At 39.9% G+C, this 14,559-nt stretch overlaps 1 protein-coding gene across 5 annotated transcripts in view; it reads left to right on the forward strand.

Moving 5' to 3' along the window:
* The window catches only part of BIVM (basic, immunoglobulin-like variable motif containing), a 36,236-nt gene extending 23,333 nt beyond the window's left edge, over window positions 1-12,903 (forward strand). For 2 of the 5 annotated variants that reach the window (XM_067016981.1, XM_059042383.2), the window contains 4 exons: window positions 6,439-6,571; window positions 8,493-8,579; window positions 9,524-9,620; window positions 10,466-12,895. In XM_067016981.1, coding sequence (XP_066873082.1) covers window positions 6,439-6,571; window positions 8,493-8,579; window positions 9,524-9,620; window positions 10,466-10,759 — 611 coding nt within the window. In that variant the 3' untranslated portion in view covers window positions 10,760-12,895. Of the gene's footprint in view, window positions 1-6,438; window positions 6,572-8,492; window positions 8,580-9,523; window positions 9,621-10,465 lie in introns of all 5 variants that reach the window. The other 3 variants (XM_059042385.2, XM_067016982.1, XM_067016980.1) reach the window with 2 other exon arrangements.
* The last annotated feature ends 1,656 nt before the right edge of the window (window positions 12,904-14,559 follow it).

Below are 14,559 nucleotides of genomic sequence, written 5' to 3' on the forward strand. Positions count from 1 at the left end.
GAAAGGGACAAAGTTCTATTTTAGAAGCGTCTTGATTATAACAGAGTTTTGGAGTCGATCCTAAGGATTGTTTTAGTTATGCGCTAGTTAAATAATTTGCATTATCTGACAATTTCCATTCTTAAAATTTCACAGTCATCTTTTGACTTTACAATCAGAAACCTACAATACAGTGTTAAAGAAAATTTTATTCTGACACTTGTTAAAAGGGTAAGGAAGACTTTACTGAAGACTGTTGTAACGCAGAACTGGGATATGGGAGAGAGATCTGGCTCCACCCTGAATACAACAAAGACAGCTGGGCACTTGTAGGCAACTCCCGAAGTGAGCCGTTCCGTGGATGGAAAGTTATTAAGAGGAGACATCAAGGTGGGGCTGTGGGGAATCTTGCTAAATTGGTCTAACAGGATTCTCATAACAGGCAGGCCAAGGGTGAACCGTGAGGACCTTGATTAGGTATTCAGGGTCGGGGCGGGGGGTGGTTCTCTCTAAACTGATTTCAGCAGGAATTTTGCTAAAACTGGATTCAGCAAGGATGGACACGGAAGCCCAAGATCCAAGCCTAGCTGAGGAGAGGGCTCGGAGATGCCTAACTGAAGTTTGGTCAAGCAGGGAGTCTGCCAGCAGAGAGGGTGTATCGCTTATCAAAATCAAGGCGTGAACAAAGAATAGGGTAGATTTCTGTTGCCCTTTAGCACGTCTATCAAGTTGGTTGTGAGTCAGGCAGACTTGGACTTCGTATGCTGGTTTCTGCACATACTGGCTTTGTGACCTTGAACAAGGCACTTAAACACTCACTGAGCCACCCCATGGGGTCACTGTGAAGATAAAAGGAGACATGTTTGTAATACACTTGACACCTTTTTTGACACAGAGTTAAGGACTCAATAAATGTTAGCTTTTATTCTTCCTAACTGAACTCTGTGTGCCTTTGCAGGGGGGCCTGTCTTCGTGGGACGGGCGGCTTTATATGGTGTGTAATTTTGTTTGTTTGTTTCCAGTGAGGCTGTCAACACAATCGCTCTCAGTAGTTGATCAGACAATTAGAAACTAAGAAAGAATATACTTTCCAACATACCTCAGTGCTTTTCCTTTGAGTAATAGGATAAACAAGCTCTTCTCTCCCTCCCCCCTCTTTTTGGGGAGGGGAAAGGAATGGTTGCTGTAATTTCTTTAAAGAAATTTCGATACTATATTTTCCCAGCTTGATTCCTGTGTTCATTGTCCCTATTACAACCCTTCACTCCTCACAGTCTCTTTGTCTATGTGTGTTTCCTGAAGGATATTTATTTGATCTGCTTCCCCCTTGGAATATTCTTGTCTTCCGCTTCAAGAATCAGTGGTCCTTGGGCTTCCCTGGTGGCGCAGTGGTTGGGAGTCCGCCTGCCGATGCAGGGGACGCGGGTTCGTGCCCCGGTCCGGGAAGATCCCACGTGCCGCGGAGCGGCTGGGCCCGTGAGCCGTGGCCGCTGAGCCTGCGCGTCCGGAGCCTGTGCTCCGCAATGGGAGAGGCCGCGACAGTGAGAGGCCCGCGTACCGCAAAAAAAAAAAAAAAAAAAAAAAAAAAAAAAAAAAAAAGAATCAATGGTCCCTTGCAAGCCCTGCCTTATCTCTGATGCTCGGATTTCTTTTTAATTCCTGTAGTTCTGATTGTTTGCATCTGTTGTTTAGCATTTGGAGCGTGCAGCCTTATATTACATTGCACCTTTTTAGCGTGTCTGCCCATCTTCTTGACCATAGGGAGTGCCCTCAATAGCCCTTTGATGCCCCCTGACCTTGCATGTGTGACCCTGGGACTTCTGATTGTGTTCAGAGTTGGGAGAGTATCACCTGTGTCAAGCCGAAGTCTTTTCTGTTCCCTCTCATTGTAGAAGAAAGAGTTGCAGGGATAGGCTTTTCTCATTTGTCTCTGCGATATTATTCAGTAGTGAAAACCATTGCTAGCTGTCAGTGTGCGTTTAAAAAAATACTTTGTATCTTTTGTTGTTGGTGTTTAGATTATTTTTAAGGAACATCAGGCCTGTTTCCCACAACGGGCTTTAAGTTTGCCTGGGGACTAGGCTTCTTTCGTTAACTCCCTATTGGCTGATTGACATGCTTATTTCCAGCAGGCCTTCAGGAAATGTAAACTGAGCTCACTCATGGAATAAAGGCAAAATGAACAGATTTGACTATGAATGTGAATTGAAGTTTTTTTTTTAGAGATGTAATTACTCATAATAAAAATTTGTGCCAGAAGTTGCCAATGTTAGCTTCAAACTATTGGTTCACTTATTATTCACTTCCTATTATTGTATTACTATTATGTTATTATTATTATTAGTTGAGTAACTTCAAACTCTTGGTTCACTTAGCTACCAAGGATGTCTAGATTCAGTTGTTTTTAATACCTAGCTTGAAAATTACACTAATATTCATGTATTTCATTTTTATTCTTCTGGTAGATATTGTAACTATTGTATATTGTACCGACCTCTGCCCTATCCTGACATAACTCATGTATACCCTCACCCTGGCCATTGCTACCAGTTAACTACAGTGTCTTAATGCATCTTGGATGGAGTGTGCTTTCATATTCTGTCTTCCTCGTCCTCTGGTTTTCTTCAGTTCATATTAGACACAAGACTGGATAAATTTTTTCGACGTGCGGTGCTAATATACCCCTTTTTACTTTGGGAGCTCTCTAGTGCTTGCTTAAAGCGTAAACTCCTTAGCATCATTGCAGGCAAGAACGGATTGGTCTTTCCCTGCTGTCCTCCACGTACCAGTTGGATTTAAAAGATGTCAAGGGAGTAGGAGCCTTGCAGGATGATACTATGTTGCTGGGTTACAGAAGCTGGTCCTTGTCTTTGAGGGTATAAAAATACATCCTAATAAGTTCTTTTAGAGTTCTCTGGAGTTCTTCTATAGATGATGAGGCTTTACAAAATGGACTTGTACTAAACAAGCTAAAAAAAATGTTAGAATGTTAATATATTAACTGAGAGTGAGAAATACACTATCAAAAGCACCAGGGTTCTCTCGGCCGCTCGGGACATATACTGTTCTTCACAGTACAGCAGGCTGGCTAATTCTAGTTTGTTCTGCTTTCTCTACACCAGGCACATCATGGCTCTGCGTTTGGTAGCGGTTGCTTTGTCTCTTATGTTTCCGATTTTTTGATATCCTCTGGTCTAGTCTCAACGCCGTTCTGAAGTTAGTTTCCATCTGTAACACATTTATATGTCTTCTCCTAAATAGAATCACCTTCTTGGATGACTAGCTTAATGTATTAAATATTGTCTTTACTGTCTTTTATTTCAGAAGGTGATCTTTTTCTGACCTTATCCTGAAATTCTGGGGGTGCCCTACTGTAGGCCTCTCCATACTGACTATCGTGCCCTACCTTCTGAACTGGGCTACACGCTGTTCCCTGATTACATCCCCCCCCCCCTGCAGTGGTTTTCTTTTCTCCTCACATTCTTTCCTCTGTCTGGATTGTTGAAATGCCGCCGCTTGATTAGGTTCTGTCTTGGATGCCACCCCCTTCTTGGTTCCTCAAACCTGATGTGCTCTTTCTCCTTCGAATGACACCCTTTTTTTGGTGGTACTGTCCTTTTCCACTCTATATCAAAGTTACTTGTTTTAGGAGGGCAGCTTGAGGTACTGTGCACTCCTTATCTTTTGTTTCCCTGTGGTTCCTGTTGTAGTTAGTAGATGCTCATAATTTACTGCCTGAGTTCAGTTAAATGAGATTTTCCTCTTAATCTTAGACCAGTGACTCTTAAAATGTGGCCCCGGGATGGATATCAGCATCACCTGGTAACTTGTTAGACACGCAGATTCTTGGCCCTCACCCCAGACCTACTGCATCAGTTACGGAGGGGGTAGGTACCAGCAATCTGTTATTTAACAGGCCCTTTGTGCTCTAGTTTGAGAACTCCTGCTTTGGCTTTCCAAAGAGATGCTCTTCAGCTTCTTTATAAAGAGCGTGGTCTTCCATTGATAGGAAATTCAGAGAGGAATTTCCTTCCATTGATAGGAAATTCAGAGAGGAATTTCCTTCCATTGATAGGAAATTCAGAGAGGAATTTCCTTCCGTTGGTAGGAAATTCAGTGCGCAGATTTCAATCTGTGCTCAGTTGAGTCCTGGGAATTCTACGGCAGTGCCTCGGGCTGGGGGGGGCCAAGGGGTGGGCACCTCGATTCCCTATACCTCCTTTTTGGCCACAGCGACTCTGCTTTGATCCCTGTTATGGACTGGGCTGGCATGTAAACTTCCCTTGCAGAAGGGATTCCATGTCAAAATATGTTGGAAAATTATTGATCTAAATTAGAGGTCTGCAAACAACTGCCCATCAGCCCGCAGCCCATTTTGTGAATAAAGTTTTATTGGCACAAAGACATATGCATTTGCTTACACATGGCCTTTGGCTGCTTTTGTCTGTGGCTGCTTTCAGCTCCGGTGGCAGAGTTGAGTAGAGTGCATGGTGCCCATGGTCCAAAACCTCCAACATTTACTAACTGGCCCTTTAGGAAAATGTTCGCTGATTCCCAATCTAAATCCATCAGAATGTCATGTACCTTGAAGTAAGAAGAAGAAACATTCTTGAGGAGCATGATAATTACTCCAAAGAAGAAAAGCCACCTCTGTCCTCTAGAAAGCTAGGCCTAGGTCAAAGAGTATTTGTAGCAGATGAAATACTGTGAATATTAATGAGGGCAAATGTTCATACCTATCTCATTTGCCCCTGAATATATTCTAGCATATTTATGTGACTACTATTCATAATCACAGCAATCAGCTGTTTTGTGTTACATTTGACTTAAGGAGGAAAGTGTGAAATACTTAAAAATTTCCATTAGGAAGTTACAATAAAGTTCTTTCATTAAAAAGTTTTAGTTATTTTGGATAACTTTTTACTTGGCATTTTCACAATTTTAAAAAAATTTCAAGAGTTCTTTCTTAGCCACTTATGTGTCTAAACATCTTTAGTAGTTACTGAATTTATGAGGAGTCTAAATCTGTCTATTTACATTCACTTACTATCCTGAAACATCTCTACAATCAAGTTCAACTATGGAAATGAAATATTGACCATCTTCTGAATTTTAGGTCTTATCATTCTTCATTTAGAGCTGCCCTTGGATGTCAGTTTTTAACTCGCCTGGGGAAATTAACCGAAAACAGCAGAAAGACTTATTTATCCTTATGAGATAGAGATTTTAGTAGAACAGATTGCCTTGTGTGCAGGTATGCTCTGGCGGTATGCCATGAAGTAAAAATCTTTGGGGAATGCCGAGCTGAAACCTTGGAGAAAGAGTTTAAGACAGAAATATTACTGTCTCCTTGGAACTCACGAATTGTGTGTGTCTGCAGAAGTCGGGGCGGGGTCCTGCCTCCTTGGCTCTCCTACAGCCGTTGACCTGCCATTTTTGGTCTTCAGCTATTTCAGTGGCCAGAAAGTCGATCAGAAAAACCGTAACTTGCAAGCTTTCATCGACTACAACCATTTTTAGGATTTCCAGTTTTAATGGGCTATTTGTTCATGAATAATTTAGTGTCTTCCAGGAGATGCAAGTTAATGAAGCCTCAGTTAATGGCTTTAAGTATTTAGTGCTGGTGAAAACTCGTTTCTTACGGTAATACTTTTGAAATTACTTCATGAGTAATATATGCAGCCATGGGAAATATACAAGGAGAAGCAGTTATTAAGAGGATGCTGTGGTACTACCAGCCCGTCTCTTAAGATGTTCTTATCACTTGGCTTGTGAAAGTCTTTCCTCTGGTTTGTGTGACTTTTGTAGAAGGGATTGAAATGTGTGTTAGTGGGGAAAAGTTTTCATTTTTGGAACTTCTTTGAAGTTTATATTTATCCATATACCTCAGTGGTCTTCAAATTGGGATGTCCGCATTATGGCAGCTGCAAGGTGATCACTGTGGTATGGGAAGAATGTTATCAGAATGTGTACATTTTAATCTAATTAAAAATGTCCACTTCTTGTGTGTCTTTTATAAAGACATATTAGTACAGTAGTATATGTACAAAGCTTACAAACAAACATGCTTATAATGGGCATGCTTACTCCGAAATTTCAAGTGACAGATGTGCACAACCAGAGGAGTTGAGACCATTGCTATATACACTAGGTATTAGGCTTTACATGGTAATTAAATTTTGTAGACAAGCATGTATGCTATTTGAAGGTTTGGGTAAGCAAGGACTTTCAGCTTTTCAGTTTGCTATTCAGTTTGCCTGAATTTCAGTCTAAAGGGTAAAACTGAAATCCATTAATTGCTTTTTAACCTTTCGATAGCTTTTCATTGTTTTTCCCCAGCAATGTCCACGTGTTCCAAGTAATGTCTTTTCTGTCTTTGGGTCCTTAACTAGTTGTTTGTATAAAAGCATAGAAAGTGCTTCATGGTCCCTCAGTTGGTTTGTTTTTGTTTTTTTGTAGCTTCTGGGGCCTTGTCGAAGTTAACTCACGGATTGAAAGATGAATCGTTAGCTTATATCTACCATTGCCAAAATCACTATTTTTGTCCAATTGGCTTTGAAGCAACCCCTGTTAAAGCTAATAAAGCATTCAGGTAAGCATTTCGGTATTTTATGTGGATACTCCACCAGGAATATATGCTGTAGAAAGCATTTAAGAAACATTTGGTTGATTAAACATCGGAAGACTTGGTGATTTGCTTTCCTTACATCAACTAAGACTAGGTTTTTTGTTTGTTTGTTTGTTTGTTTGCGGTACGCGGGCCTCTCACCGTTGCGGCCTTTCCCGCTGCGGAGCACAGGCTCTGGACGCACAGGCTCAGCGGCCATGGCTCACAGGCCCAGCCGCTCCGCGCGGCATGTGGGATCTTCCCGGCCCGGGGCACGAACCCGTGTCCCCTGCATCGGCAGGCGGACTCTCAACCACTGCGCCACCAGGGAAGCCCCTAAGACTAGTGTTTTAAACATAGTAGCTTAATCTTCTGCAGAATTGTGTTTGGTTAATTGTGCTTTTACATTACCCACTTAGATACTATTGTTAGAGTCATGGTAAGAGAAAGCCATCTGAAAAATCACGTTTACGTTTATTATAAAACGGCCACAAAGGACTTTACATATTATGTCTCAGTGATCTCATCCAGGATCCCACAGGGAAAATGTAGTGTGGACTCTAGTGTCAAGAAGACTGTCACAACTGAGTACATTAAAAAGCATTTCCTTTCTTATGGTGAAAAACATGAAATTTATCAAGTTTCCCCTTTTGTCCTGGCTACCAGGAAGCCTGCAGCCAATTTTTATTTCTAATATCAGGAACCATATTACCCTAACGGTTATATTTGTTCCTTTGTTGATCCAAAGTTTCTATTTTATTAAATATGTATATCTACTTCCAGGTAAACTTGGATTGTTTTAGAAGAGACAGCCTTTAAATAAGCGAGGGTGACTGAATGTTAATACTTTTTTTCCTCCTTAGCAAGTTTTCTTATTGATGGGTTGAGATAATGCCAGGGTAGTTGAAAGCAGAGGAAGAAGTGTCCTATTTGAGAATGTTGAAGACAGAAGCCATGAGTACTCTGAGTAGCAGTGCTCATTGATAGGCACAGTTAACCTCACCCAGCTGAGTTCTGGTTTGTTCTACCTGGGTGGGTGGCGTTGGTGAATGAGGAGGAACGGGCAGCACTGCTTTCTCAGCGAGGGCTGAAGGTCAGGCTGGGAGAACGTGGCTTGGTCATCTGGGGTAGGATGGGTTCTTTGAGGCTGGAGGCCAGGCGGCCTTTGGGTGGGGAAGCTGGACGTTGTATTTTTGTGAACGAGGAGCAAGAGGAAAACCACGGTGTCTCTCCAGATGCTGAAGTGTTCTATTCATCTCTCTGGCTGTGGGGTTTATTGTGTTTTTTTTTCCATAGTTTGATCCTGCAGCTTCACCTTACCCCAGACACCTGTCAAATGTAAAACGTGAAGAAGTAGGTACTCCTACTTGGCCCCCTTTACAGGAGAGCTCTTCACCTCTGCCTGAACCTAAGAACCACCTGAGATGCTTTTACAGCTGCGTAAATACTTCCCTGTGCTCCACCCTACGGCTACTTGAATTAGAGTTTCCAGGGGTGGGGTTAGGGCATCAGTATGTTTAAAAGTTCTACAGGTGTATTGCTGCTTTAGGGTTTTATTTTTAGGATGCCTTTTGAAACTTTTTGAATGCAAAGTGAAAGAAGAAGTGTAGCTTAAGGGTACTGGTGGGTAGCATGCTAGGATTTTTTTTTTTCCTCCTAAATGCTGAGAGGTGGTATATTTCAACATTTTTAGCCCTATATTTTGTAAGAGGGGATCTAAACCTAAATTTAATTTATGCTTTCTCTTTAATGGCCTTCAGATATTTGTTCAAGCCTAAACTCCCAATATCTATTTTAAGTGTTGGTGATTGCTATCTATGCATAAACTTCAGTGTATAATTGAAGCAATATTTTCAAGGGGGTGAATGACTTTATGAAGGTTACTCTGAGTGTATTTTATATCTAGCAGGGGCCCCCTCTCACCACAAGAAGTAGAATATTGGATCTTAATTGGAGAATCAAGTAGAAAACATCCTGCTATTCACTGCAAAAAGTATGTTAACTCCTTCCCTCTCCCCCTTTTTTCAATTTCTGCTAAAAAACCTGTTGGAATTTTGATTAGAGTAGAATCCATAGAAGCCATAGATTAGTTTGGGGAGAATTACATCTGAACAATATGGAGTCTTCCCATATGAACATAGATTATATCTCCACTTAATTAGAGCTTTAATTTCTTTCAGCAATGTTTTGTATTTTTAGCATAGAGTTTTATATGTATTTTGTTAAAATTTTCCCTAAGTGTGTATATTTTTTGATGCTATTGTAAATTTATTTAATTGAAGTAGAGTTGATTTACAATGTTGTGTTAGTTTCAGGTATACTGCAAAATGATTCAGTTATATATATATATTTTTTTTTCAGATGATTTTCCATTATAGGTTATTACAAGATATTGAATACTGTTCTTGCAAATTGATTTTTAAAACATTTCATTTCCCAATTATTTTCTGTTAGTGTACAAAAATACAATGGATTTTTCTATATAGGCCTTAAATCTTGCATCTTTACCAAATTCACTTATTAGTTTTAGTAATAGTTTTGCAATCTAAAGTAGTTATAAATTGCTTTGGATTTTCTATACAATCAATCATGTTGTTTGTGAGTAAAGACATTAACGTATAAATCTTTTGAAAATGTACTTGACGCCAATTAAAAAGGAAATATGGAATGTTTCTATGTTACCCTGCAGGATGTCATCTAACAGGCTGATATATAGTTATTTCATATGCAGGGTAACCATTTTTAACCTTGGCAATAGTTGGATAAACAGAATTGTCATAAAAACAAGGATTTATGAAAGCTTATCGGATGCAACAATCCTGTGATAAGAGGATTATTGCCATGATGCTTTTGTAGCAAATTGCTCATGTGAAAAGTTCCATTACAATAGTATTTTGAACTTAAAGAAAACTGTGCTTTATCCTTCCTTAACAATAGGTGGGCGGATATTGTTACTGATCTAAACACTCAAAATCCAGAATATCTAGATATCCGGCACTTAGAGAGGGGGCTGCAGTATCGAAAAACAAAGAAGGTAAGAACGCCATTGTATTTCAAAGTATTTCTCAACTGGCCAAAATGCAGTTATTTTACCCAGCCCTCTAAGTTGTAAATAACAGAAACCCAGTTCAGACCATTTTAGACAGAAAAGTGAAAATTACTTTAAGGACACAGGGGTATCTTTAAAAGGAAAGGGCAAGAAGTCTAGCCTGGATCCCGGGGGGGACTGGTACCACCCAAGAGAATGTTAGCAGGGGCCAGGGGGCTAGTCTGGCTTATTCTCTTGGGGGTTGTGTTGTTCTTAGCTGCCTACTTGTCTGTTTACTTCCCGAAGATCATCTTTCAACTCAGGTCTCCCTTTCAGAAGAACGGTGGAGACTAAGACTGGCATGCCTGCAGGCCAGTTCTGTAGTCTTGGCCCAGCTGGGGTCAGGTGTTCACTCCCAGGGCGATTAACTGTGGCCATGGGGTGGAACCATGTGTACCAACAAGGCTGCTGGGGGCGGTTCCCAGGGAATGGTATGTTCTGTGGATTGAGCAGACATCCCATCCATATTATCCTACTATCATATGAAGAATGCACAGGAGGGAGAGGAAGAGGAATGCTCTTGGTGTTTGGATTAGTCAGCTTGGGCGGGTACAGCGTGTAGACAGGCATATGGGGGGAAGGGGTTTTGCCTCCTGTGGTCACTGTTGTATTTTTATAAAGGCAGCTGGTCAGGAAAGATGCAGGATAATGTGACCTGAGGATGTCTCAAAGGATCAGCACTGTTTCGATGCAGGTGAAGGGGGAAAAATAAGGGAATTCATGGGAACCCACATATTAGTATAATTAATTTCTTATCATTTTCCGAACCCAACATTTTTTTTTTTTCTCAGGTTGGAGGAAATTTGCATTGCATCATAGCATTCCAGAGACTTAACTGGCAAAGATTTGGCCTTTGGAACTTTCCATTTGGAACCATTAGGCAAGAATCACAACCTTCAACACATGCCCAGGGAATTGCCAAATCTGAGAGTGAGGACAATATCTCTAAGAAGCAGCACGGGCGTCTGGGCCGGTCTTTTAGCGCTAGTTTCCATCAGGACTCGGCATGGAAAAAGATGTCAAGTATCCATGAGAGAAGGAACAGTGGTTACCAGGGTTACAGTGATTACGATGGGAATGACTGACCATGCTGCATACTGACGACTTGTGTTATTCACGCAGCTGGTCGATACAGGACCGCCTTGAGGCGTACAGGATTTTAAGTCTGTCTTAAATAGGAACGTATCTTGTGGTACAACACATAACCTTGTAGTTTCTCCAGTAAATAAGCTTGTATATGATTATGATGGGTGATTTCCGATATATAAACCGATAAGCACAGATTTTTTTTGTCCTTTTAAAAGTTAAGAGTATATAAACATTCTGGACAGTTTCACAAAGTCCAATAAAATTACACGTAAACAAATCAAACACAATTTCACTCAATCGCATCACGATTTGACATACTTAAGCATGAAGTGATTTCTTATGACTTGACCCCCAGATATTTGTTGCAGTTTTGTTCCCAAGCTCAAAATGTAAGGTACTAAGTATCTGCCCCCCAAAAATCGGGGCTGATGATTTCTAGTTTTTCTCTAGTGGTTAAAGCTCATTTAAAATGACTTAGTGAGTCTAGAAATTCTTTTACTTGAAGTGGTATCTTGCCTGCCTCATTTTTTTCCTGATCAACTTTCTCAGGATTCTCTATAATAAAGAGGCAAAAGAGAAAAGACTCAAGATACTGATCTTTTCTATTGGTGCAGATGGGTGACTTAGTGCATCGATTCAGGTACTCTTGACTTTCTTGGTATGTTACTGTTAAATACTGACAAGAACTTTAGGTCTTGAAAGACTCGTAAGTCTACAATAAACCTTACTTTAGGGATAGAGTAAAAGAACAAGCGGCGTCTGAAGTTTCTATACCCAAGGTAACCTGTGAGATGACCCAGTATGGAGTCATATGTTGATAAGAGCATTAAGGATGCGTTAGGAATGCCCCATCACTCAGAGGGCAACTATCTGTATTCCAGACTCTGAGCTCTTTCCTTTTTAAAAACATGTAGACAATTAGCTGCTTGAAGTGAGTGTGAAATAGTTCAGAAAGTGTGGATTTCATGTATTTGAGCTCCTCTCCAGTTGCTGTCAGTTTTTCTTCTGCTGCCAACCTGTGACTCACAAACAACTAGGATCTCTTGTTCTTTCATTTCAGGGGCTGTTCTGGGACTCAAATCAGTAGCTTGATTATTACAAGGTGCTGAATATGTTGGTAACCATATCATAATACACCTCAAGGAGAAGGTTCAGATTTTTATTTTTAAAATATTTTCATTTTCTTCTCTTTTGAATTTTATATCCATTTATCCACTCAGACATGCCTAGCCTACAGAAGGGTATATATATTATGAAATGGGCATTTTTCTGAAGAGAATATTTTGCTTGAAATGCAAAGGACTGAAAGATTTGTAGGTTGTTGATTTTGTTACTTCATACTGGAACTTTTAAGAAGTTTTCATCAATAAAGTTTTGTTTTCTACTTTTAGTCATGAGAATGTTTTGAACCTTTGTTTTAAGAAGGGAGTACCCTTATAATCTTGTTTGAAGTACATGACAATTTGTCAATTCTGTGTAAGTATAAGAAACATCTTCTATCTGACTTTTATCATCAGTGAGACAATATGCATATGTGTATAATTTTAGATTTTTGTTAAGACTTTATAAGAGGAGATAGAAAACTTAATTCTTTAGCTTGAACCAAATTAAACTAATTTTTGTAGGTCAAATATGGTTGAATATCAGCAATTGCGTATAGTTCAGCCAAATTATTTCAGAGAAGAGACTGGTAAAGGACATGAACGCAACATAAAATAGAGAATATAGTGACATCTAGGAAAAGAGGATGAGTTTATATGTATTGCTTATTGGCCATAATCAACTTTTATAAATGTCTTAATATATCCAATCACTTAATAACTTGGCTTACAAGTTTGGCAGTTATCAAGAGCACACAAAGACTTACAGGGACTGCTTTCCCAGAATGTGTAAGCAAGTGACTGCACCTTTCTCTTTCAAGATTAGTAACATTCCTGTCATATTTAATTTCTTGGTCAATTTTTCTTAGAAGTCTCCATAGAGGCAATGAAAGTTCATATTACTGGCTCTCCACTAACTAGCTGTATCACCTTGGGCGAGTTAAGATGATTTTTCCTGTGCATATTTCCTCATTGGTAAAAGGGGGATAATAGTATCTATTTTATGAGTTGTTTTGAAGAATAAATAAGTTAATACATGTAAAGTGTTTAGAACAGTGCTTTGTAGATAGGAATTGCTCTTGAAGTGCTTGCTATTATTATTGGCCTAAACGAGGTGTATTCTCCTGTCAGAATCTTGATGGAGAGCCCTTTAAACAGCATCTAAAGGAACCAATTTCTTACAAATCAAATGTACACTCCTTAGTTGCTGTTCGTTAAAAAAATATATTGTATTCAAGAAAAGTTGCTCTGGTTTTACAAGCACTTGTAGTACTCAAATGTTCACATTGGCTATTTGTTTTTACCCAGCTCTCAGGTAGTAAAAAATGATCAAATCCTGAAACTGTTACTTTTCCCGCTACTAAGCCCCATCATCAGGCCAAGCTGGTGCAGCAGCTATAATACTTCCCAACTTGCCTTCTCCCAGACACTGGAGGGGCTCAGGCAAGGTGATCTGCAATCCAGTCACCCTCTATTTCAATTTTACCCACAGAGTTCTCCCCCTCATTCACTCAACAAACTAATTTGAGCACCATTACCCACTAGGTGTTTCATGTTAAGTCACTGACCTCAGAGCAACCACAAAAGAAGTGGCATCTCCATTTTATTCAGATTCTCCATGGTGAAGAAACTTGCCTAGGATCCTAGGATGTCTCAGTTTGCTAGGGCTGCCATAACGAAATACCAGATTGGTAGTTTAAACAACACATTTATTTTCTCATAGCTCCAGAGGATAGAAGTCCAAGATCAAGGTGTTGACAGGTTTGGTTTCTCTTGAATTCTCCTTGGCTTGCAGCTGGCCCCCTTCTCCCTGTGTCCTCACATGGTTTTTCCTCTGTGCAATTATCCTTAGTGTCTGGGTGTCCAAATTCCCTCTTATAAGGACATCAGTCAGATTGATTAACTCACCCTAATGGCCTCCTTTTAACTTAACTTTGAAACGGCCCTATCTCTAAACAGTTACATTCTGAGGTATTGGGGATTAGGGCTTCAACATATGAATTTTGGAAGGGGACACAATTCAGCCCATAACTCAGAGTTATTACATGGCTCAGATGGGATCTGAAACTAACATCTGCCTGGCTTGAATAAATTCTCTTTCAACAGGGTGCAAGATGCCCTGCAGAGATTTAGACTTGAGGCTGAGAAAGTGATCATTTAGGCAATATACATAGGATTCCTGCTAAATATCAGGAATGGGGTATATAAGTCAAAAAAATAGTTCTTGATTTCAATAAGTTTACAGTCTACTGGAAACTACTGGGGGGGGGGAGAGAGAAAAATTGAACAGGCGATTATATTAATTCCGGCAAAATACATTTTGGAACAACAGTTCTCGGGATTACTTTACACACAGAGGAAATGAAAATAAGTACTTTGTCAGGATTACCCCTGACAGAAAATTAGTTGTGACTAGGTGAAGTAAACTTGGCTACTGGGAACCCATCTGTTTGGCCAAGAACATAGCTTTGCTAAAAACTGATTTCTAATCAATCTTTTCACTGATTTTGAATCTAGTTTCAATAGTCCAAATTTGAACCAATATGTACTATAAGGCTATCATTTATTAACTCCTAGTGGTAAGTACTTTGCAAACATTACCTCTGATCCTTGCTTAAAACCGTCTGCAAGATTGGCTTTATGCCCGTTCAGTTTACAGATGAAGAGACGAACTCTGAACAAATGCGACTTGAACA

The sequence above is a fragment of the Kogia breviceps genome, chromosome 16, assembly GCF_026419965.1.
Source record: "Kogia breviceps isolate mKogBre1 chromosome 16, mKogBre1 haplotype 1, whole genome shotgun sequence".
Taxonomy (NCBI): domain Eukaryota; kingdom Metazoa; phylum Chordata; class Mammalia; order Artiodactyla; family Physeteridae; genus Kogia; species Kogia breviceps.